The sequence below is a fragment of the Pteropus vampyrus genome, unplaced genomic scaffold, assembly GCF_000151845.1.
Source record: "Pteropus vampyrus isolate Shadow unplaced genomic scaffold, Pvam_2.0 Scaffold142, whole genome shotgun sequence".
NCBI classification, from domain to species: Eukaryota; Metazoa; Chordata; class Mammalia; order Chiroptera; family Pteropodidae; genus Pteropus; species Pteropus vampyrus.
Window position 1 is genome coordinate 1,651,863 of NW_011888923.1, and position 25,691 is coordinate 1,677,553.

Consider the following 25,691-nt stretch of genomic DNA (forward strand, 5'->3'; position numbering starts at 1 on the left):
TTCTCCCGCACGGAGGAAGCGCTGTCCCACGCACACGCTCAGCTGTCGCTGCGCTCACCCCAGCCCACCCCTGTGCTTTCTCGACCACCTAGAAAGGACTTCTCTTTGTGATTTTTTTTCCTATTTTTTCCAGCTTTCTAAAAGCATTAAAACTGGAAACTTAGGTCATATTTCAGGAACTTCTTTTAAAATCTTCAACTGAACTTCATAACTACCAAGAAAACAGAATTTATCATTAGGAACATTTGGTAAGTAGTGCCGGAAAGACTGGAAAGCGGGTAGACAGGTAGGCAGGCAGGTAGAATGGCATTCGGCTTTAGGGTTCTGCTGTTTTCAGCTATGTGTTACGAAGATGGAAAAGGTGGAGATTATCCATCGTGCTACCTCTTCAAAAAAGATCACAAAAATTGGACTATGCCTCCACACACCCCTACCACTGCCACCCACACTCGGAAAGGGCTTCCTCTGCACCCAGACAGTAACAAATACGCTAGGTCAATGCCGAACGTCCGACTCCCTGCCTCGTAGGTGCGAGACTAGAGAAGGGGACCCTGGACAGCTCAGCTGCAGCCGCAGCACCAGACGCACCTGAGCCGTGGAGGCAGCAGAGCTCAGACCGCATCGGAAAGTCCTAGGAGGCTGGGCTTCTTCATCCAGGTGGGTTTTACTGAAACTTGGTAGAAATGGCGCCCACCCAGCCTCTACCCCAGACCTCCCCTCGGGGGCGGAGCCCAGCCACCTGCGTTTTAACAAGGCCAGTGTCCAGGTGCAGCTCGGCCTGAAAACCACTAAGCTAAGGAGCGCCAGCCTTACTGTGCTCTCCCTCGTCCCTCTCAGCTTCTTCTCCTTAGGGAAAGGCACCACCACCACCGTCTCCCACCACCACTGACAAAGGTGAGACATTTTAGCCCCGCGAAGCCCATCGATAAAGAGTCCACACAATGCACAGTTTTAATGCAACTAGAAACTCCACTTAAGCCCTTTTCATCCAACTCAGAAAAACATGGGACCAAACTGGATCCTCGTTTGCACTTTAATATTTTTTTAAAAACAATCTCAGGAAACAGCGCTATATGTTAAGACCTGGGCAAAAAGGACACTGCTCAAATTTCAAGTCCAGTGCGAGACAGGTCATGAAACTTGGAGAAGATACTACAGAAGAACCTGGAAGCCTGAAAAGGGGCTGCGTGCCCCTGAGGGTGCCACCCCCACCAAGTCTAGAGGATAGAACCCTCCTAGCTGTCAGCTGATGAATGTAGTACAATCGGATCATGGTGTCTTCACTAAAGACCACTGCATTGCACATTTGGAAAACAAAAGTGAATGAAGAGATGATTAACAGTAAAAAATAAATGGACTGCCAAGCTACACCTACCTGAAGTTCCCACAGTCCCCAACGACTCCGAAAGCGACCGTGACCTAGCCCACACGGGGAGCCATGCGGAAGGCGAACCTCTAAACGTCTCAGCACAACCACCAAAGACTCCAGAGAGGCCAGGCAGGTGTCTCACCGGACACCCAGCTGACTGGTGGCAGAGCCGAGACGACACCTGCCAGTTCCATGTCCTTACCCTCTCCAAGAGATCAGTGATCTTGGGTTCAGTAAAAAGTCTGAACTTCCCATCTGAATTTAATTTACAATCTGAAAGAGCAAAACCCATAGCAAACGTATTCCAACACACAAATTCACTGCTCAAGTTTATGACCTGTGATGACAATCGCCTGGGTACCCGACAGGGTCATTTAAGTTGTTCTTGGACTAATGACAAGAACCAGAAGTGAACTTAAGAATAAATGATATATCTGCGCCAAGGCCTAACGTTAGGCAGACATGTAAAAATGCTTGCTGAGCAAAAAGCAGTTTCCGAATAGTTCAGTGGGAGACAGGGGTGGGGTGACTTCAGGGCACGTGACAGAGCCACGTGCCAAATTCAAAAGAACCTGCCTGAGAACAGTCAGTATTATACTCATGTTGCAAGAGACAATTTAGTTTTGGCAAGTCATCCACTGCATTTAATTAATGTTGTTAATATAAATTTTATTAGTTTTGTGGTTTGTTTTTATGCAATGTATGTATCTATTTGAGTTTGATATTTATAGAAGAACTCCAAGAATTAAGAAATTTATACTGAGTTTTCTGTGTTTTTACATATTTCATCCATTCGACAAATATTTACTGAACACTGGCCATGGGCCAAGTATTCTTCTAAATGCTATATTTTAAAGTAATATCATAATAAAAAGAAGTTTTGGTCAAAACTGAGGTGGGTCCACAGGAATTCTCTTCCTTTAAAGAAAAAGTTCTTCGGCATCTTATTCGAATTTTAGAAACATTATTCTACTCTCTGCAGGTAAGATCCGCTGCTCTTACCAGGCATTCATCGGGGCCAGACCTCCCTGCACTGATCCCTCCCCACCGGCCTTGCTTTACTCCAACGTCCCCTCTGCCTCTGCCGCCACCACCGATGCAGGCTGTCCGGCGGAGGGGCACGCACGCCCTTCGCCTCGCTTCGAACTAAGTTCAACAGAAGAACTGTATTAACCCAACTGCTACAAAATCCTCACATTTAATTTGAAGTTTGGTACCAGATACTGCATTCAAAAATCAAATGGTGTCGCTCTCAAAACCTGGCCCTCTGCGCTCACGTCTGCATCTTCCAATGTGCGATGTAAGCGGGAGGGCCCCGCCTGGACGGAGGCCCTGCTCGGAGTATTCCCACGAGGGCACTGCCAACGCGGGCGGGGGGACACCGCGCCTCGGGGTAACTGCTCCCCAAGCCATCAGGGCGGAAGTGCGTCCTCCGCCGGTGCAATCGGAGTGTTACACGCACTTCAGTTCACATTTTGGAAATTTGAGGAGTCCTAAGTGATCCCCCCAAAAATGTGGGTCTATGCTGCAAAAAGATAACATATAACTCCACTAGCAAAACCAATCACTGAAAAATCACTTCCCTAAACATAGAACTTTGTAAGTTATACAAAGAGAAGAATCAAAAATACAAAAACACGCAAGAACATATGCCTATACGCACAAAAAAAAAGATTAAAGAAATTTTAAAAGGTAAGGTGGCTTCTTGTTAAAACCAAACAACTTCGATGAAATATAATTTAATAATTCTCATGGTCTTCAAGTTTATTTTTCTTGCCTAAATATAAAAAGTTGGAAAAAAGTATTCAAGATTTAAAAGAGGGATTCTCTCCCTATAAAAAGCTTTATATTTCGGGGGGGGGGTCCTTCGGTTTCTGGGGTTTGGCTTCAAATACACCCGTCTGCAGCCACACTGCTCTGTACGCTGACACTCTGACCATTAAAACTAAAGCTGCCACCAACTAAAAACCTTTGACGTGACTTAAAGATCAGCACGAACCAGATTTCTATTTTGTTTGCTTACTCAGAGGAACTTTATATTAGAGAAAAAAACAAACGAGCATCAATAGTTCAAAAACAATAGCACACAGAAATGACCGGAATGCATTCAAGGGGCAGACGTTCGTTACGACGGGTCCGTGGTCCTCCCTCAGCTTTGCCTTGGTGGGGACGCCGCTGGAAACTCAGACTTGGCGACCGCAGAAGGCTGGAGCGCTACTTTAAGTCAAACAGCTAATTAACGACTAAACAAAAGAAATTTCAGTCCCCACAACGTATATGGAGTACTAATATGTGTAATTATGAAGTAGTCATTTGTGCAATCAGAAGGTTGCATTAGCATAATAATTTCTGGCTCTGGGCCTTAAAAATATTAACTTAAAATGCATAAACCTTATAACCGTTCACCTAATGAAGATGTGAATACCAAGCTGATTATAAATAAGAGTTGGTTCTCTGACAAATGTGCTCTGTGTTTAATACATTCTTTCTCCCCTGCCCTGGATATAAAAATCAGGCCTAACCTCCAGTTACCCAGAGGTACAAAATTTTTACTTTTAATATATCTTCTTCATTACCTGGAGCCCACATATCAATATTCACTATTAACAACCAAAAGTGCTGCCCTAAGAAATGAGGTTTTGGTGTTTTTTTAAATCTTCATGCAAAAATACATTAAGTTTATGTATAATACTTGAAAATGCAAGCTACAAAGAAGCCGAAGAAGTCTATAAAACGAAAAGAAAGAAAAGCCACTCAACAGCTGCGGGACCTTGGGCAAGTGTTGGAAAGTATTCCTGAGGACAGAACTGTAGCGGGCTGAGGCTCCAAACCCAGGCTGGGGGACCGCACCCAGTCCCACCACCCAAATTTCTTCATCTATGCTATGAAGACAGTCACAAAACCTATCGCGCAGGATTAATTCAAGCAGTAAAGGAGGTTATTCATGTGAAGGACCCCGTAACATCTAGCATACAGCAGCTGTTCGATAAACGTTAGCTGCCATGATTATGTTACCATGTCCTTTATCGACTTCAGAACCTGCGGGAAGCGTGTGTGTGGTGCAGAAAGCATCTTCTAAAACTGATTTGTTTTGAGAGACAACGCTTATTTTGCGATTGCAAATAGCATTCGAGAAGGGCAGGAGCTTCTACCTATCCCAGAGAGTTAGAAAGATCAAGAGCAGCTTAACTAGGCCTCGAGACCTCTCCACCACCTAACAGTCTTCCTTTCGGCTTTACCAAATGTGTGCCTAAGGACCCGCAAACTAATCCAAAACCAAACCACAGGCTGGTTTTGCCGAGCACAGTAACATGGTCACGGGTCTTTAAAAGCCTAGTCAACACACAACAGAATGAACGTTCCTAAGAATTAACAAGCAACACAGAAGAATTAAGCTCAGGGAGACAGGCCCTATCAAGTGTCCTATCTCGACCAGATTACGTAACCACTTTTTACCAACCCGCCCTCGTCTGTAAATGGAAATATGACGCATCTTGTAAGACTGTTATAAGGCTTAGAAATAATTATATACGGCACCCGGTCACCAGCAAAGAACGAGTGCTCCATAAATGGCAGCATCTGAACGAGCACGAACTCACTCTCCCTCTCTCACCAAATACACACAGCATAAAAGTTGGGTCTTCTCAAATAATCGCAAATATTAAAACACAGTTCTGAGTAAAGGAATTTCTCCAAAGTACATTATACCCAGGAATTCAACTGTGCACACCCAGGAGAGAGGGAGAGAGGGGGAGAGACGTGGGACACGGACATGGACACAGATGACAGCTGACATCTCACACAGGCATCTCCGGCCGCCAGTCTACATCGCGAACATATGCTGTGCAGAGAGTTAGATGGAAAACACGAATCAGCCGTGCTCTCGACTGCTCTTGTTCCCAAACACCTCTCCCGGTGACAGTGCCTTGTCCCTGTGAGGGGGACCTAAAGAAACGCCGTTCCACGCGACAGCTCCTGAACACCAGCCGACCACTTCAAGAGGTCCCCCATCAAACACAGCGCTCTGCTCCCTCTCCAGAGGGACGCCGGGCCCCTCACGGTGGCAGCAGGGCGACATCTGTCTCCGGGGTGACTGACTAAAGGCACTCTGCCTTCCAAAGGGCCACCAAGCCTGTGAGGCGAGTCCACGAAGTACGTTTCCTTCAGATTTTGGTGCCAACACGAAGGATGGCAGGCTGAGGACGTGGGAAGATGACAACGCCCAGCAGATCAAAGGAGTGCCGAATCGGGGCACTGATGGTTTCGTTCCTCCTGCTTCCCAAGCCAGTCAAAAAAGAAAGTGACAGTCCCCATGGCCACACACCACCAGAGTTAACAACGGCTCCTAATCTGCGCCTTCTGCTGTCGCTCTAAGATTCCCCTATTCTTCCCAAAGCCAAACACAGACAAGAAAAGAAGCCCAGGTCCTCCACGCAGAAACGTGGGCCGGCCCTCCAATTCGCTTCTCGGGGTTGAGCTGACAAGTAACCGAGAGAAGGATCACCGGGAACGCCTGCCGCTGCCAGCCGAGTCCCCTCTGCTGCCACCCTCCGCTGCCACCGCTGGCCCTCAGGAGCACATTCCCCTCCCGTGTTCCGCCAGGGGTCTGCACGCCTCGGGCCCGGCTTCACACCTCACCGGGCACAGAGGGCGTGGTTTCCCGCTTTGCACTTGGACTTCAGCATCACGTGACCTAAGCCAGTGGTTTCCAGGAACTTCTGCGTCCTGGGGTCCCGGGACGAAACACGGAACTACTTCTGTTTTCCTTTTAACCTTGTCTTTTATAAATATGCCTTATTGGGTGTTTGATAATTTATCTAAAATATTAAAATGGAACATGTCAAAAATTTAGAGGTAAACACACACAGGAAAGTGGAAGGGTTACGCTCAGAAGCTCCAAACCAAAGAGGTTTGAAAACCGATGGCCTAAATAATCCACCAAATAAGTTTCTGACACTCTTACCTCCAGCTTTATAAGATTCTTAAGACCACCGATTTTAATTCATTAAGCAACTGCCGGTTTCAAATATAATTTCAAGTCATAATTTAAAAAATGGCCAATTTCATATAAACTATAACGCTGAATAAAATACATCGCTGTTATGTGTTTTGTTACGTTTATAAATAAACTGGAGCTAATATATAATACTATGGTCTCGAATCCATGTTTCAGGGAACGCTAAGAAACACACTGAGGTTTTAAATAATTCAAGACCTAGCTGTGACCTCCTGAATGGCTCCCAAATCATACTATTTTGCTGATAGAGTAACGATCTACGATGAAGACTAATTTTCAGCATATTTACTTTGTTTTCCTGTCTAAAATGTTTGAAATAGTTAATAAATGACTGATTAAAACAACAGGCCTCTAAACTAGCTAACGTTTGCCAAAGCGAAGCATTCTGAGGGGAAAATGTAATTTATGCAAATAATCAAAATATATATACTTGAAAAAAATTTAAATCAGTTGAGATAAGGTAACAAAGCTTTGAGGTTCTAGTGAGCATGTAAATCTGTCAGCTGGGATAAGCATAGAGACCTTCATCCATGTAACCTCTTATAACTCAAATCGAAGCATTCTCTAACTCAAATCAAAGCATCAAGAAGAGCGAAATAATCTTTAAAAAAATAAGGGTAAACAGGCAGCAACGATTGTCTTCTCATCTCTCTTAACAAACTGCGCGCCCGATACAGGGCTGGGTGTTATATTTAACTAAACTTGGAAGTAAATGTTGAACCAGCAACACCAACTGATTTAGACCAACTCTGCAAAACCAGTAATTCCAGCCATTTGAATTAAAGGAATAAAATTCCCAAAGTGATGGACACACAGCCAATTCTCATGACCACGCTAAATGAGTATTACCCTAAATTCAAATATTCAGATTTCAGAATGAGACAAAGCAATCCATCCCTCCTATTAAAACTCCCCCAATTAAGATCTACAAAAAAGATCGTCCAAAAAATAAAACTTTTTATTCGTTCTACTTCATCAGCTTCATCTACTTCATCAACCTTCTTTCTAATGCGATGCCAGATATACAATCTACCACACGGCCTTCATGCTTTGTAAAACTTCCTATCGTCATGGTTAACCACTTCATTCTCCACGCAAACTCCCTTCACCACAGAGGCCTAAGAGCCGTTTTGCTAGTAAGATGCCCGCCCTCCCCAGTTCTATGGAAACGTCACACCGTCAAGACGCTGCACGTCATGTGGACACTGGGCTGTGTCTTTACTCATTCATGACATACACACTGATGTTCCATGGAGATGCAGGCAGAGTTAATCACCAAATGCAAGACGCCAAAATGCAGGAAAACACAAATATAGGAACTCATGCCACCTTAGTAAGTCAGTCAGCGTGCACAGTTTATAGTTTCAACGCAAGCCAAGCAGATCAGAGATAGTTCAGGAAAACATATCGGTTTCTGTCAAATCCAGATTTATATTCTCATTTACAACTTCCTAGTTCAATATTGTGAATTTAAAGCTAATATAAAATAGTACTATGCAAAATGACCTAAGAAGTTTGCCCTTCAAGAAATTACACCCCTAAAAATAGAAATTTATCTACCTCATTAGTGTTCCAACGGTGCCTCTCTTTGGGTAAACTTGAACATTTCGGCAGACATTCAAGCAGCTTTTTCGGTAAAAAGATTTTTACATGACTACTATTGCTGTTCCCATGATCATCTATAAAGAAGAAAACAATAAATTCAGAGAAAATAATAGAGAAAATCTCCTGTAAAGTATACTGGCAAGGTCAGAAACGCAGCTCAGTTTAGTCAGCGTGAGACCAGGGGCCCCGCTCCTCTTAGTTACGACACCCGTTTGCACACTTAAGGGACAGATGGCAGCAGGATCTGGTCCAGAGGCTCTAAAGTCAGGCAAGCAAGCGGACAGGGACTACCCCAGCAGCTGCCCGAGGCCAGGCCTTACTTTTAAAGATTCTTTCACCAGGATTCCCTGAAGTACATCAAAATTGCGAAAGGACTGAACCTCACAAAACCCAGAAATCTTCTACTGACCAGTTGAAACAGTTTTCAGTTTTTTAGGGAAGAAGAATTATAATAAAATACAACTCTTGTATTCATAAACTAATACTACTTCATCCCCTAGAATACAAATGAGACTTCTCCTTTCGAAAGCAAATTACAAATCTTATAAGCATAAGGAATTCGAATCTGCAATTAGCTATCTAGGTAGTACAGAGGCTGGCCATTCTAGCCTACATGCAAAAACATACCATTTTAATTAACTTGATTTACATATACATATCATACCGTTAATACAGTTCATCAAAATACAACTCTCCCAGATTAGTAAAAGTCCATTACTTTCAGACTTGATGGTATGTCTCACTATCTGATAATTGATCTCTCTGATACTTTCTAGAAGAGATCATTTCCTTTATGTAGGATTGCATTCATTTATTAATTTGCATATCATTTCCTGTTTCATTGCTGTAACAGGGTCCCTTTGCCTAGCTCAAAAGTTCTTGCCAGTTTGGGGGCATAATTTAGGTCAAAGTTTCAAATTACCCACTCCGATTTTGTTGAACACTAAATGGAAGCCCCAACATCCAAGGGGTACAATGCATAACCAGGTTCTAAGGAGCAATGCATTAAACACTAGAGACAATTTGCTCCAGAAAGTCTCGGATGAGACAACTTCTTCTGATATTAGTAAGGTATAATAAAAACGCTGAACTCCAAATTAAGAGTCCAGGATTCTGGCCCAGTTCTGCTACTTTCTAATTGTGTGACCTTGGGTAAGTTACTTAATATTTTCGGTTTTCCCAAATCAAGGAGAATCGATAACCTCTAACTCTCCTCCAGGCACAAGTCCCTATAGAATTTACTGTCATCCAATGATTTAAAATATCTTACAATTAAACAGCCTTATGTAGGCATACAGGTCTTAGTTAATAAAGGTAAAGGTGAAATACGACTTATTTTCCGAGTCATTTACTCTAATGTTTAGCATAGTCTATTTTTTTGAATATGTAAAAAACATAAAAGAATAAATATCTTCTACAGTCACAATAAAATCCTCTCCAAACATTTTTCATCTGATTTACACATTTCTTCTCAAGGAAAAGATCTTAACAGGAAAATACTGGGCATAGAAATAAAGTCTAAAAAAATTTACTACATCATATGGAGATATTTTATAGGAGGAGCTTAGGAGAGTGTTAGCGTACTAAATCTTATTTGGTCCATGAACCACACAACCAATTGAATTATAATGCCCATCCTCTATTTCTATGAGCAGTATAAAAACTTGAAAAACTTCAAAACTGGCTGCTTTTAAGAATCCAAAATTTTAATTTGATAGTAAATAAAATTAAACTTTTTAAAAACCTTGCTATGAAACCAAAAATGTGTTCGACTGGGAGAAAGTTCAAAGAAAGTCCTGTATTAATTACACCCTATAAAACCCTTGTAACTTCAGGTGCTTACGCACCCCACACTTCATCCTCCGAGGGAGGGGCCACGGGCCATAAAACTTTAAAGCACAGAACTCCACAACTCAGGAGCCCTCGCCGCCTTCCCTTCTCTCTTCTCTTAAAGCGGTTTTCTTCTCATTTTTTAAAACCTTCCATGATGTGTACAGTTCTGAATGTAGAGGTGAAACTCTAAAATCTATTCTCAATTCAAACATCCACCATTTGCAGGGTGCCTTTTATGAAAACTGTACTACGCTAGGTGTTCAATCAATGGGCGTACCCTGAGCTGTATGTGACCTGTCCTATCTCTGAGAAAACGATTTAAAATATAAATCTGAACAATAATAACAGATTATTAAACCTTGGCTTCTATTTCTGTGCGTGATCACAGCCTGATGTCAATTATCGGTCCTCAAGGAACCAGCTGTCCTGTGGCATATAGAGCGTATGCATATGTACATACATGTGTCTTGTCCTGCATGTGGACGCATGGGGGTGGGGTGGGGAGGACTCTTCTCAACAGCACAAGTAACTGCTACAGAACTGTCTTCCGCTCTGATACCGCATCAGGCAGCAGTGAATTGGCCTGAAGGCTTTCGGAGGAAAAGGAAAATGGCCGTGTAAGCACTGTCTCAATCAAGTTCCTAAATATAGCACTTTATGGGGATGTACGGCCATGGGTTCAAAAGGAAGGGGAGTATGACAGGCCAATGAGTTCCCCTTAATCAGTTTTTAAACTGTGCTATTTCCAGAATTTTAGGTTCATGCTGAATATAAATTGGATGTTTTTAAGAAACATACAAAGGGTAAATTTTCCCACTGTGCATTATGAAGATGGCAATTTTAATACTGGGAAAAGAATATTAGGAACTCGAACAGGCAAAATGTTTTGAAAACTCTCATTTTCAAATTTCAGTTTTTTGCAGTTAAAGTGTAATAAAAAGTAACTTTGCTTTTACATTGGAAAAGAACTGCTCACACGGCTATACTGTATAAAACTGTTTTTTAATTAAAAGCTGGTTTTTCATGTTTTTGGAGTAACTATAAATGATACGGTAATTAGATAAATACATGTGCCAGTTGTTAAACCCTTGTCTCCGTACAAGGATTGTAATAATATCTTTAGCTAACAATAACAGTAGGTATACACTGGTTTCAAACGCATCTCAGTATTTAATGCAAACAGTTAAACTGTGACATTGCAAACTGGAAGTGTCAACCAAATACGGTGAAACATTTCATTATCATTATCTAGCAAAATACGCATGTATGATATATGACTTTACGGAATAGTTTTCTAAGCTCCTTCACAATAAAAATAACCAGTGAAGCTCTTGAGACTGACAAATGACTTGCTCGGCTGACAGCTCTTATTCTAGTGAATGGACCATCCTTTCCAGTCAACCTTCAAAAATTTTCCAAATAATAATTTTAGAGACATAGTATAATTTAACTAAAACTTTCTTAAATGTACAGAAATGCTCATTCGTTTAATCTGGCAAAAAGTAGAATTCTTGTTTGCAGGTCTGATTTCAAAAAATCGGGATTCGCATTACCAAATCCTTTCTTTTTTTTAATCCAAAGAGATGTATTTGACCTTTTTCTTGGAACACACTGCTGACTTCTGCAAGGTGAATTGTAACTTTATTAACTCTAACCTGGAAATGATGTATCCATTTTATTTTGATTCATAATTAATAAAAATTAAATAATTTCGGTTCTGTGGGTAATCACACTGTTATTCAATCAAGTTGATTATGATTAATCTCTCAACCTCTAGACCAAACTGTTCAAAATAAGTTGGTATAACAGCACGTCAAATTGCTAAATCTTATTGGGAATATATTTGATCAACAACTTGGAGTGGTAAAATTAAAAGGAAGCTCTACAATTTTCTGTTTAGCTCTAATTATTATGTGCTTAGATCTAATTAGTAGGATAGGAACTGATTCAGGAAAACATAACCACATATTGTTACGTCCAAGTCAGCACAGTGCTCACAGCAGCGAACACTGCCATTACTAACGTAAGACCTTCAAATCACTGTTCATCCAAAATAAATATTAATTAAGCACCAACTATGTGCCAAGCATTGATTAGCATGATTTCTCTTTATTCTTTCCCAAAAAGACTCTGCAAACTGAATTAAACTCGGTTGTAATTATCCAAACTAATTTTAAAGGTTAATAAAAAACAAAATGAATCGTTTTTTAATAGAAAAATGTAACTAGTTTTGCTATTTAATAACCCTTTCCTCTCCTGAGAATGTGTGATCGGCATATGTTATCCTTTGTTTTCAGGGGGCCTAGTTTTACCCTCTTCCTGTCAATCATACTACCAAATCTCCGGCCAGGTCAACTCATAACTCAGGCTCCATAAACGTCTATTTATCTGCATTCACGTTTTCAATCTAAAAATACATGGGGCGAGAAGGGGCAGATGAATGGGGACACGGGAGCCTTGCAATGGACCACTTCGGTTTGGGTCGAGGCATCTTCTCCCGCTTCGTCTGATTAAATTTCAGTCTGAGCTACATGGGATCAAGCAGATCCATTTTTTACTACTTGTGAGGGAGTAAGCAGCTGTGGGACTCTGTCAGGCATCCGGGACGGATTTTACATGGCGTTCTCTCATTTAATCCTCAGAATAACCCATCGAGGCATAATTATCCGCCCCCATTTTAGAGGAAGAACCAGAGGTTCGGATTAATTTGCCCAAGATCCACAGCTAGGAAGTGGCCCGAATGGGACTCAAACATGACCTGTGGCTTTTCCCACACGACTTCTACTCTAGGTCGCCCGGAATGTGACACCAGAATTACAGAACTCGCGTACTGGCATCTGACATTTGCAGGGCGCTTTGGATGCCATGTGGTTAGACCCTCTGCCGTTTTCAATCCTCGCAGAGACTTAATGTGGGGAGTATCATTTCGCTGCCTCCAAAAGGATTAAGTAACTCATCGAAGATCACACAGCAAGTCACAGGCAGAACCGGGTCCTCTCAGCCCTGCTCACGGGCCAGTGTCACCACACTGCAAGGACAGCAACGCTCTCGCTGCCAAGCCCACCCCTTCCTTTAAGTCAAAAGCTTGTCGAGTCCTACCTTCTAGAGGTGGCACGGTGTTGAGAACACAGTAGGTGCTAGTTCCGCAGAATACACTTTGGGAAACGCTCTAAGGAAACAGAAAATAAAATGTAAAACTAATCTTTGCAAAAGACACACACTGGCTCTTCTGTGGTCTCCCTGCCAAGGATGCGCGACCTGCATCTAACCGCGAGGAGCCACCAGACGCACCCCCGCGAGGACACCCTACGACAGGACCGGCCTGCGCTCTGCAGGAGTGTCGAGGTCGTGAGAATCAAAGGCCTGACAACTGTCGTGTGCTGAAGGAGGCGGAGGAGACAGCCGAGGGAGACCCGCCCAGGGTTCCGGCTGGACCTCCGTGTACGAAGGCTGCCGCTGGGCTGGTGACAGGCCAGGAGGACTAGAGCAAGAGCTGTCTCGTCATCCACGTCCTGACTGGATTACTGTGTCGCGCTTACGGAGAACGTTCTCGTTGGTGGGAAATACAAGAGTATCTGAGGGTGATGGAGCATATCGGAAACTTATTCTCACATAGTTCGGAGGGGAACGAGTTCTTTGCACGCTACCTGTAATTTTTCTGTAGGCTTAAGAGTGTTTCAAAATTTAAAATATGTGTGTGTAAAAAAAGACATACGCTGGGAACACGTATTACTTGTGTGATTTTTTTTTTAAATATGGAGCACACGTGGTGTACACACGGTAAATTTTACTGAGAAGAATCAATGCCATGTTCATTCTGCAGGTCAGTCCGCATTCGGACATTATTAACCATTTCCCAACAGTAAGCCCAACACCCGACTCATTCAAAACAATCTACTGAGTGCCAACTAACAGTATGGCAGGTGGAGAAGGTCAGGAAGAAGTTGGAAGACCAGGTGTCTGCCATCAGGCTGCTTCGTGCCGATAAAATTAAAGTGTTCATACAAAATCTACACGATAACTTTTAAGAAAGGGGAAAAAACTTCTGTGAGTCTTGCCAGCCAATTACTTTCAGTCAGAAGAATATCAGAATATCCTTTTCGTTCGGTTGCAGTATTAAATTTGGGGATTATTCATCCTGTATTATAAACCACACACTTATATACTTAGAAAATCAAGGGTTTACAAGTTCAACTACCTCAACGCTTTATATTTAAAATACAAAAAAGCTCAGCTCTCCCACTTACTTGTCATCCTTGGGAAAGTAACTGAACCTCTGTTTTACCTCATAAAAGGTAGAGATGATACCTCACTCTCCCAGCCCACAGGGCCACGGGGAGAATTAAACGGGGGGAGTGCGTACAACAGCGCTTTGCATTCAGAAGAATCACGTGAATATAAAATGCTGTTGTTACTACAGTCGATAAGGATGATCTTTAACAACGTTAACATTTTCTAAGAGCAAACTGAAGATGGCCTGAATTTTTTTGTGCCAAAAAGTGTTGAAATCTGATTAAACTTGATTTCCATGAATTGTTAATGTTCCTTTCCCTTCCGTCCATGATCAAGTGCTTTGCCATAGAAAAGTCCTTCTCCACCATGTGACTCCTGGCGCCCAGGATAACCATCAGCTCCCTAATTATTTATTTTCTGCTTCTGGAAAATTCTTGTTCCGGGACTTTTACTGTCCTTCTATTTGTTTAATAAATAGTGGTAACTACTGATTCACCACCTGTGGTCACATCTGGGCCCGAGGACTCTCCCCAAGAACTCTGGGCAAACCTCAGACTCCACACAGCCTTTGGAAAATTCATCAGCACTTTCTTCCCATGACCATAAGCACGGAATGAGGGCACATCATAAAAAGCGGTTCACGTAAGACAGCGACACTGACTTCATGTGACACGTGCAAGAGGTGCCGGTGACAGCCTCCAACCGTATTAATGCAACATCTCCTCTTAATGCGGCTTCTGAATCAAAGCTTGAAATTTTGTAATGTTAAAAGAATGTCTTAAGCCTTAGCATTTTCAGGCTTCCTATTCCCCAAAAAAGACAGCGTAAGTTTACCATTTACCAAGACACCTTAACAAAGGTCTAGTCATCGAAAGTTTTAAAACTCACTAATGTGCAGCGGGACACACTAATAAAGACTTCAAAAATAGAGCTTTTACACCTGACTCCAAAGTTTGGTGATAGGTAAATTAGTGGCCAAACATACCAAGTTAACAACCAGAGAAATGAAACACCAAAAATAGCAGATGTAACAGAAATATCATGAGCAACATGATCTGTCTACAGCACGGGCATAATAGACAAAGTCTTAATAGCTAACTTCACCAGGACAGAAATGCACATGAGTTGAGAGTGAAATCGAAAGTCTTTCTGTCCTGAAAATAACCAGGTTCTCAAAGCGAATGTGCCTAAAACACAGGAAACTCACAGAAGAAATAGCTCCCTTGTATTACATACCCAGGGCCAGGCTCTGAGCTAGGTAGGTCCTTTCACTGAACCCCTGGAGACTTGTTCACCATATTCAGCGTCGGGGGAGGACCCCCAATCCGAGGGTCTGCAGAGCTGGAGCCCTGCGGCCCCGCTGAGCTGCCCCAGCTGCGAAGCCGGTGACAGACGGCTGACCTCTCCGTCCGCGGGACAGCGCGAGGACGGGGAAAGAACAAGCTCCAAGGTCAGACAGGTCAAGGTCCAAGTCCTCCCACTAACCTCCCTGACCTCCCCGCATGACTCCTGGTTTCCACTTGGACTTCACAGCCTTCCGGAGCCTTCCACTGACCCCGTTCAGCCCTGCCGGGGCCGTCTGAGTGGCCTCCCATGGGATGCATCCCTCTTTATCCTGACTCCTTCCTTCTGTCCTACAAATATTAAAAGAATACCTGACCTGTGCCAGACGCTGTCCTAGGGGCTGGGACCCAGCAGTAAACAAGACAGAAGAGGGTCCTTCTTGTAGGGTACATGCCAGTGAGAGACACGCGGTGCAGGAAAGAAACTGGGGTGGAGCACGCTGGCGACACGGGGCAGGAAGAGCGCTGTTTCTGGACGCGCACGGCGGAGGGCGGCGGGGCTGCAGCGGTGGGAACCCGCACGCCCCCGCCCACCGGATGCACGGCTGTCAGCGGGGCTGTGCGACCCTCGGCTAGGGAGCTCTCTCAAATTCTGATGCCCAGGCTGCGACCCTGACCAGTTGAGGCAGAATATGTGGGGATGGGTCCCAGGCATCAGTACTTTTTAAAGGTTCCCAAGTGATTCCAAGATGTAGCCAAGGATGGGAGCCGCTGAAACAGAACGCTGTGTGACTCGGGCAACTCTCTGACTCCCCAGCTTTCTCAAGAGTAAAACGGGAGGGTGATCTCGAGCAGTGCGACTCCAACTTCAGTGTGCATGCGGGTCATGTGAGCATCTTGTTAAGGGCCGACTCTGACTCCCCAGCTGAGTGGAGCCTGGACTGTGCCTCTAGGAAGCCGGAGCGGGTGGGGGAAGCCCATGTCGTGACATGGGGCTGCGCCTTGAGTATCAGGAACCAGATGACCTGGAAGATCAGGAATTAGATCTAAAAAAGACCCTTCCAGTCCCAACATTCCTCGACCCCACCACGCCATGAATTCCTAATAGACTAAGTAAGGACTTCTGTCTGTCAACACAAACTGGAATGCGAAATTATACCTGAATATCCGAGCGAGATAATCAAAAGCAACTACAGGAATGGTTCATTTGTAGTGTCCAGTGTCTCTAGAAGTGACCAAGAGGGGAGATACAGACGCTCTGTAAAATAGATCACCTGCCTTCAAAAAGTACACTATCAAGTTAGAGGCAATACTAAAAAAAAAAATGCAATGAAGAAACCCATGATTTCCTAAAGGCCAACACGAGGGCAGATGGTAGCAGCACAGGCTGTGCGGCTGCCCGGGCACCAAGCACAAACTCTGCAGACGTGGACTGTCTTCTCCATTTCTCTGTCCCGTCAGAGACCCCAGACCAGGGCGTTTGGCACAGCCAGGTCCTCATATATGCACACAGTTTGGGGATGCCGGAATAAATGGAATGAAATTCTAGTAATAAGCAGTGACTGCAGGCTTCCGGACAGAGAAGCAGCTTGATGAAAACTGTGTTTACAGTTCTTTGAAATAAGAACTGAGAATGTTTAAGTCTCCACAGAGCCCTTTTAAAGCTAACTGAGGGCCCACATAGCTTATTAAATCAAAGACGGAGAGAGGCCACACTGAATGCAATACACCACTCGCATCAATTAGAAGTGATGCATTAAAAAACTTACCATGACTTAAACTGATCCTTAAAATTCACTGGTCAGTATATACAAGACATATAAATAATCAAAATTAAGCAGAGTCCAAAATTCTTAGCACCTTCACTAAACTCACCAGTTTCACCTAGCATTCCAGGCATCACTCCTAGATTAGCTAGGCAGGCTCACTCAGAATGAACTGTATCCTGGCTCAAATACTCTAAGCATTCACTTCTTGTTCATGCAAAGTTCCAAACAGGTGTGTCTGGTCAGGAGACAGCGCTCCTCCAAGCAGCCGCGCTGGCTCCCCTGCTCCCCTCCATCCCGTGGCAGGGGCCTTTCCTAGGTCACTGGGCTCTTCCGCATCAGCCAGCAGAGGGGAAGGGCACAGATAATGGTGCCTGGAGGGTTTCGTGGGCCGGGCCTGCAAGTGGCACACTTCTCTGCTCCTGTTCCATTGGCTAGAATTTGGCCACGAAGCCACACCTAATTGCAAGGGTGGCTGGGAAATGCAGTCTGGCTACGTGCCCAGGAAGAGGAGATGGATTTCGTGATCAGCTAGCAGTTTCTGCCACAGTGCCATTTGTGATTGGTTTTTTTCTAATTAGAGAAGTCATTCCTTTCAGAATTGTCCTCTGTTAACCTACAACTCCACCTTTAATCCCTCAAGCCATTTGGCATCTTAACCTAATCTAGTAGCTTTTCTTCTCCGATAAATATTTTTCTAACATATTCAAAATGAGACTCTAACGAACAAGGGCATCCTTAAAGGGATATCGGGCTTTTCATCTCAGTGTCTCTAGTACTTAATGGCTGGCTTATAATAGAAGCTCAAATATTTTTTTTTAATTCATGGGTGAATTACACAAACGTTCACAGAAAGGAAAAAGAGTGGGCCCATCTCTCACCCTGCTGATGCTGAGATTTACTGAGAGCCATCAGTGATTTTAAGGACCTCTCTCCATCTCCTAAGGCCACCCCGAGTCGCCACCCATCCTCTGTTCCCTGAACAACCAAGCAATAAGACAAAAACTACTCTAGACCCACTAAGAACTAAGCAGGTAAAAACACTCACCAGTGTTCACAGACACCACAAAACCAACACTAACATTTCTGGCTGGAGCTCAGGCCTGCCAGGCAAAAAGGAGCACAGGGCCGGACGAGGGCCGTGCCCTGGAGACCTCTATGAAATAGGGCCAATGACCTCTGAAGCTGGGAAACCAACCAGTACCCTAAACGCAGGCAACTTTATCCTTTTTCTAGACCGCAAAAGGTTAGTAGGGGAAAAATTACGTGGTACAGCACAAAAATATTTTCTGCTCACATATTACCTCTTTTCAAGAAGTTTAAAATATAAGCAAGTGCTACTATAATAACGCTGGCAACACTCCTACGGGACAGAGACAAAATTAAAGCGCGTGCCCCAGTCACAAGGAGGCCGTCTGACAGGTGGCTGGCTTCCCACTACTAAGGCAGGCTCAGTAAGAAAGTGAGGCGGTGGCCTCGAGGTAACTGGGGCACAAACCATTTTAGGCTCTCAAATTGAGTTCAACACCTAGAATTGAGTTCAAAAGCAAACAAGGAGCTAAAACAGACCACAAAACAGCCGAAGTCCTAAGAAGCTTACAGTAATACTATAACATATCAAGCCTGATTTATGACCTGAGAAATCACATTAATTGATTCACTATTACCAGATTCATGTAAAGCGTATTTAAAGTTATTTGAGAATGAAAAAATGTATTCTTTCTTGATATGAATCACAGTATTATCAGAGTTTTCATAAATTTAACTTGGCTAGGAAGCCAGTGTACTCAATATTCTGAAAATAATGAGAGAGCCTGTATTAAATGTCCACATTTGCATGAAGAGATTCCAGGAGAACATATTTGGAAAAAAACTAAACAGAGTTTAAAATTACATTGTTTTAGCAGCACTAACCATTACTAGTACTAATGATGACAATTTTTAAACTCCTCAAAGACAAAGCACGGTAAAATATCAACAAAATCAACCCAACACAGCAGGCATTCTATCTGATAGTACACGTATAACAAGCATTTTCATGTGTATAGAATCTTATTGCAGTCCCCACGGGTGGCGGAGCGGACAGCATGCCTTCCCGCGGAAGGGGACAGCAGGGCACGGGCACAGACGCCGGCCGAGGGCGAAGGCAGGGAGCAGAGCAAGAACCAGGGGCTCCCCGCACACTCCTGGTTCCACAAGGACATGAACCGCAGACCACCCCTCACCTATCCCTGCCCAAAAAACTCAAACCTCATCAAAACGAAAGGAGAGAACGGTGTTTCTCGTAATGGAGCAATGAGGCACGTGCCAGGAAGATGGCAGCCACACCCGGCCAATGGAACTTGGCTCCGCGGGAACCTCGCCGAAGCCACACGCAGCCAGAACCAGGAAGGCAGCCAAGACCACTGTGAGGCCGAAAGAGGTTTTTACAGTCTCCCCACGGAAGCTCACGCACGTCACTGTGAGCCGGGCGCTCCGGGCCGTAGTCCTGCTTTGATTACTACCAAACTACTCACAGATCTAATAAGCTTAATTACCAGGCTGCCGAGCCCAGAGACGATCAGAAGCAACAAGTAAGAGGGGAAGGATAGCGAGAAATTGACAGAAGCAAAAGAGTGACAAGGAACAATAAGGACAGATTAAAAAAAAAAAAAACTAGATACAAAGACTTGAAAGGGACATCACTTTGGGGTCCTTTATCACAAAAGCAAATACTCTACTCAAAAGACCCTAAAAATATCACAGTATTAAATAAAGCCCAGTTCAATAATTTACGTGAGACGTAACGAACTCAAGAACTAGGAAAATGTACATCTAAGTCCGTGGGAAAAGCAGTCCCGTGAATACCGTTAGCCTGCACGTCCCTTCACGCCCTACAAAACGCTGCCATGAACCGCCTGTTTGATCCTCAACATCATCATAAGGCACGCGGCACAGACACCTCACTGGCCAGGAAGCTGCCAGCGAATAATCGAGCTTTAGCAAGGCAGAAGGGGTCATCGATGGCAGTTATCATACGGTCTGCGGACTTGTCTCACAGGAGAGGACCTACCCCTGTGAGGGGGTGCGGAGGGCAGGGAAGGGTCCCGAACACCTCGGTGCTCTATCTGAACCTCCACCGGGACTGTACCCCCAAAACTTCACTCTCTAAGTTCTCAACCTGCCATCTCACCCTAGAGGGCCTCTTTCTGAAGAATTGTCCTAATGTCTCCTAGCGCCATCCTCCCTCTCTGCTATGGTAGACAAACTTCATGGCAGGCCACCTGTGACCTCCAGCTCTTGGTTAACACTCAGCTCTGTGTGACCCCCTTCCCTTTGAGTGTATGTCAGACCTATTGACTTGCTTCCAACAACAGAAAGTAGCACAGGTGAAGAGACGTCACTTCGTGATTAGGTGACAAAGATCATACCTTCTGTCTTCCAGCTGACTCTCTCCCTTGCTGGCTCTAAGGAAGCAAGCTGCCATGCTGCAGAGCCCCACATGGCAAGGAACTGAGGGTGGCCTCTGGCCAACAGCTCACAAGAAGGAATCCTTCAAACTGTGTGAACTTGGCCGAGCATCCTTCCCCAGCTGAGCCTTCGAATGAAGCCCCGGCCCCACCAGCACCTCGACCGCGGGCCTGTGCAGCCTGAAGCAGCGGGCCCAGCCCCGCCTGAGCTCCTGCCCGCAGGCCAGGCGATGAGTTCCGCGCTCGCCACGGGGTGCGTGGTAACTTATCACAGCAGCGACCAGAAACTAATACACCCGCAGTCCCCCGGGCTCCAGGGCTCCCTTCCTCAGCTCGGACTTGCTCTACCATTTCCGCCGTTCGCACCCGCACTCTGCATGTCCCAAGTCCTTGAACCGCGTGTCCTCTTGCTACCTCCTCCTCACTCCCCCAACTCACTACCCAACTGGCAAAATCAGTACCTTCGTCTCGATTCTACGCAAACTCCGCACGTCAGAACTGATGACCTCCGCGCAGCCCTCGCGCTTAGCATCCCTGACTTCATGTTTTCGTTGTTACCTCTCTGACCGTTCTTTCTCAGTCCCCACTGGTGCTCCCCACTGTGGTGACACTAGTGAAGCAGTCGCCACATTTCTGTCCTCAAGCGCCTTGTCTTCTCCCCAAACAATTTCACTCGATACTGTGACTTCCACTCCTGATTCTTTTGAACTGATTCATTCTTTCTTTTAACCAACAGGCACTACTCCAGGCAGAGATGCAGCCGTGAGCAAACAGGGTCCCTACCTGCATGAAGCTTACATACTCCCCCAGAGGCTGTGCCAGCGTGTCCCCATCTGCCCCTCAAATCTACTCACCGCCCTTCTCCACCCTGCCCCATGCTGAGGCGGCTGACCTCTGGGGACCATCACCAGGGCTTCTTTGCCCTCTGAAAGTTAAAAAAAAAAAAAAAAAACCCACAGGTGATAGGAACAACTAACTCCCTAACCTTTGGCCCACATTTCCAAAGTCCTATTGCATACAGACATGGTAAGGCCACCCCAATCACATCGACCCGATATACTTTAATTGTCCAATTAGAACCAAACGTTTGCATCCAGTGTCCCCAAAACACATCCCTCCCATTCTCCCTGTCTCAGTTAATGGCCTCACCTCACTCCAGCTTTGGAGGTTCAAAAGCTAGGACTCATCTTCAACTCTTCTCCTCCCTCAAGGCCTACAGTGTATCAGTCACAAACCTGTGACTGTATCTCTCTCTCTCTCACACACACACAATGCGCACGCACGCACGCACGCACACACACACACACACACACACACACACACACAACCCAGTCACACTAGCTCCTTTCTCTAACCCACTGCTACAGATATTCTTGCCAGGAGCTATTTTCTGAACTCCGGTCCTTCCTCTTTGCTCATTCATTCATTCGACCAACAAACGTTTCTGAGCGCATCCTAGGTGCCAGGTACTGAAGTCTCTGACCTCTGAAGAAGAGCATCTACTTGAGGAAGAAAGAAGTGAACAAGCTATTCTCACACAAACTCAATGTGCTACGGGCACGCACAGGAAGGGCACACAACCCTATCTGAGAACAAGGCCAAGGTCAAGAAAGCTTTTCGAACGAGACTCACTGAAGCGGACAAGGAGAGCTGGCGAAGCCAAGCACACGTGAGCGTGTCTGCACGCGCTCTGGAGAAAGCTGCGCCTTCTAAGTCAGAGTGAGGGCGACGTGCAAGGCCGACGACGAGCACGGCGCCCTGGCACGATCGCCTTGGCATGATTGCCCCGGCACGATCGGAATCTAGAAGAACCGGACGTGACCAGTGAGCGGAGAGGAAGCCGGACAGGGGCGTGCGTGGCCCGTGTCGGCACCTTAACGGGGGACGGGCTTTCGCCCAATCCGTCCCACTCCTCAGCTTACATAAAAAAATTAAACCCCCAGTTGGACTTCCCAAGCCCTGCCACCTGACCCCTACCTGTTCCGGGCTCGCCGATGCACGTGCGCCCGGAACCCCAGCCACCCCGCACTCCCCCGGCTCTGTGCCTTGGCTCCGCTTCCTCTCCTCCGCCACGTCTGCCTGCCAGTGATACCAGGTCAAATTCCGCCCGCCTGGAAAAGTCTTCCCACTCCTCCCAGGGCCTGATCACAGCGCGCACGACGACCAGCCTTGGACCAGTCACATCCACATCTGCTCCCTGCAGACTGGAGGCTTCTGGAGTGTGGAGGAACCGAAGTGAATTTTAATCTCAAAGACTAGGAAAAAAATGCTCAGAAAATTTTCTATTTACCAGTATTGCATTCCTAAGGAACCAATCGTGAAGGTCACCAAAAAATTATTATTTTTGCATCATAACAGGATCAATCGAAAGCCTAGATGTCTATGTTTTCATATATTTTTTATTTATCTCAAGTAAATAAGTTCAGAAAAGTTAAGTTACTTGTTTAAAGTCATAGGCATATAAAGGGCACAGTCAGGACCGGAGTCGATTCTTCAGATGCTTTTTCTCAAAAGCTATAAACAGCCAAAATATAATCAGAATAACCCTACATCTCGCTGACCAGCTCATCCAATTATCTGCAGCCTCCTTCTCTTATTTTTCCCTCAGCTAATTCTCACTTTCCTTCAGAGCTCAGTTTAAGAAGCCTCTCCCAGCCTCTCAGATTCATCGAACCCCTTCGTGGTACGCTGCCTTTCCCTTCAGAACATAAATCTCTTCACGGCACTGCATCAGCTGGAATTTCACACGGCACCTTGACTAACATCAGTCTCCCCGTTAGCTCCTTGAGGGCAGGGGCCATGCCTCCTCTGTGCCTGGCACGGTATCATCATTTGCTGAGTAAATGAACTGCCTTAGGAATGCAACAATAACTGATATTCACGCGGCCCCCGGAGGACTACATTTCCTAAAATATCTTCTGATACCTCCAATAATAATTATTATCATCATAAAAATTTAATGTAAACTTTATTGTAACATATTCTAAGTCTTTGATAAATGTTCATATACAGAGTCTGCTAATTCTCTATTAATCAGAACGAGCGTTAACCAGAATACCACATTTTTTCTAAATATTCAAGACATCGGCAAACTTTTACATCAAAAGAACACATACCACAAAAAGCCAACCTACAGGCTGCATGAGTTAGCTATTTGCTCTCCTGGAACCTGAAAAGTCCAATTCCAGCCTAACAGTGAATTATGATGTTTCGCCAAGGCAGCCTATTGTAGTAATAAATTAAAAAACAATTTTTTTAAGGCAAGACGCTTGGGTGCTTGAGTTAGCCAGTAGTTCCCAAATAGCAGAGCCATAAAAAGGATTAAAAATCCCCAAATAGATCCACGGATTTAATATAATCTCTATCAATATCGAAACTGCCTTTTTTGTAGAAATTGACAAGCCGATCCTAATATTCACGTGGAAATTCAAAGGACCGAAAAGAGCCAAAACGATCTTGAAAAAGAAGAACAGAGTTGGACAACACACACTTCCCGATTTCAAAACTTACCACAAAGCTACAGTAACCAAGACAGCGTGGTACTAGCATAAGGAGGGACATGTAGATCAATGGATTAGAATCGAGACTCCAAAATTAAACCCACACATTCATGGTCAATTGATTTTTGGCAAGGGCGCCAAGAGACTTCAGCAGGGAAAGAAAGGTCTTTTCGACAAATGGCACTGGACAGCCACATGCAAAAGAATGACGCTGGAAGCCTACCTACCTCACGACATACAAAAAAAATTAACTCAAAATGAACCAGAGACCTAAATGTAAGAGCTAAAACTACAGAACAGTTCTTACAAGAAAATATACGTGTAAATCCTCGTGACCTTGGAGTAGGCAATGGTTTAATTATGACACCAAAAGTATGAGCAACGAAAGAACAAACAGGTAAACTGGACTTAGTTGAAATTTAAAACTTTTGTGCTTCAAAAGACACTATCAAGAAAGCAAAAAGACAATCCACAGAATGGGAGAAAATATGTGCAAATCATGCCTCTGATAAAGGATTGATATCCAGAATACATAAAAAAAACTCCTACAGCTTAACAACAAAAAACAAATGACTCAACTCAAAAATGGGCAGAGGACCTGAACAGACATTTCTCCAAAGCAGACACAAATGGACAATAAGCACATGAAGAGATGCTCAACGTCATTAGTCATTAGGGAAATGCAAATCAAAACCACAATAAGATACCACTTACATCCACAAGAATGGCTGTAATCAAAAAGACAGATACCAACCATCGTTAGCAAAGCTGTAGAGAAACCAGAACCATTGCTGGCAGGAGCGCGTTCTGATGCGGCCACTTCAGAAGACGGTCTGGCAGTTCCTCAAATACAGAGTTACCATGCGACCCAACAATGCCACTCTTGGGTATATACCTAAGAAAACTAAAATCATACGTCCGCACAAAAACCTGTGTGCCATGTTCATAGCAGCTTTATTCATAGCCAAAAAGTGGAACAACCCAGAATGTCCATCAACTGGTGAATAAATAAAATGTGGTCTATCTACACAGCAGAGGATCATCCCATCGTAAAAGGAATGAGACTCTGCTACAGGCTACAACACAGATGAACCTTGAAAACATTATGCGAAGGGAAAGGAGCCGGTCGCAAAGACCACATATTATAGGATTCCATTTATATCAAAAGTCCAGAGGAGGCAAATCCATGGAGACGGACAGATGACTGTCTGCCTCAAGTTGCGGGGAGGGAGGACGGGAGGGAGGCTACCGATGGGTAGAGGTTTCTTCTGGAAGCGAAAATGTTCTGGAATCAAGTGGTGGTGGAGGAGCTGCACAACTGTATAAATATATTAAAAACCACTGAATTACGTATTTTAAAAAGGTGAATTTTAGGGTAGATGAACTATATCACAATAGAGTTGTTATCAAAAAGGAATCAAATCCCTTTAACTACTACTACTCTGGCGGTGGTTTTTTTAAAAACATTTTCTTCCCTCTTCCGTTAGGCAGAACAAACTAAGTGTTGCTTTCTGAATATACTCAAGGTCACAACTATGAAACATCCATTCCTAAGCAGCTGTGTATTCTGAGAGCTCAACGGTGTGCAGGCTATTAGTCCTTTACACGGTACGTCCAAACCACTGTTCGGTCACAG

At 44.5% G+C, this 25,691-nt stretch overlaps 1 protein-coding gene across 5 annotated transcripts in view; it reads right to left on the reverse strand.

Annotated features, from left to right (window-relative positions):
* The window catches only part of LOC111744844 (calmodulin-binding transcription activator 1-like), a 73,170-nt gene that overhangs the window by 33,586 nt on the left and 13,893 nt on the right, over positions 1-25,691 (reverse strand). For 4 of the 5 annotated variants that reach the window (XM_023535597.1, XM_023535599.1, XM_023535595.1 and 1 more), the window contains exons 2-3: positions 12,924-12,993; positions 7,947-8,065 (exon numbers count right to left, since the gene is read on the reverse strand). In XM_023535597.1, coding sequence (XP_023391365.1) covers positions 7,947-8,065; positions 12,924-12,993 — 189 coding nt within the window. Of the gene's footprint in view, positions 1-7,946; positions 8,066-12,923; positions 12,994-21,409; positions 21,477-25,691 lie in introns of those variants that run through there. The other variant, XM_023535596.1, reaches the window with a different exon arrangement.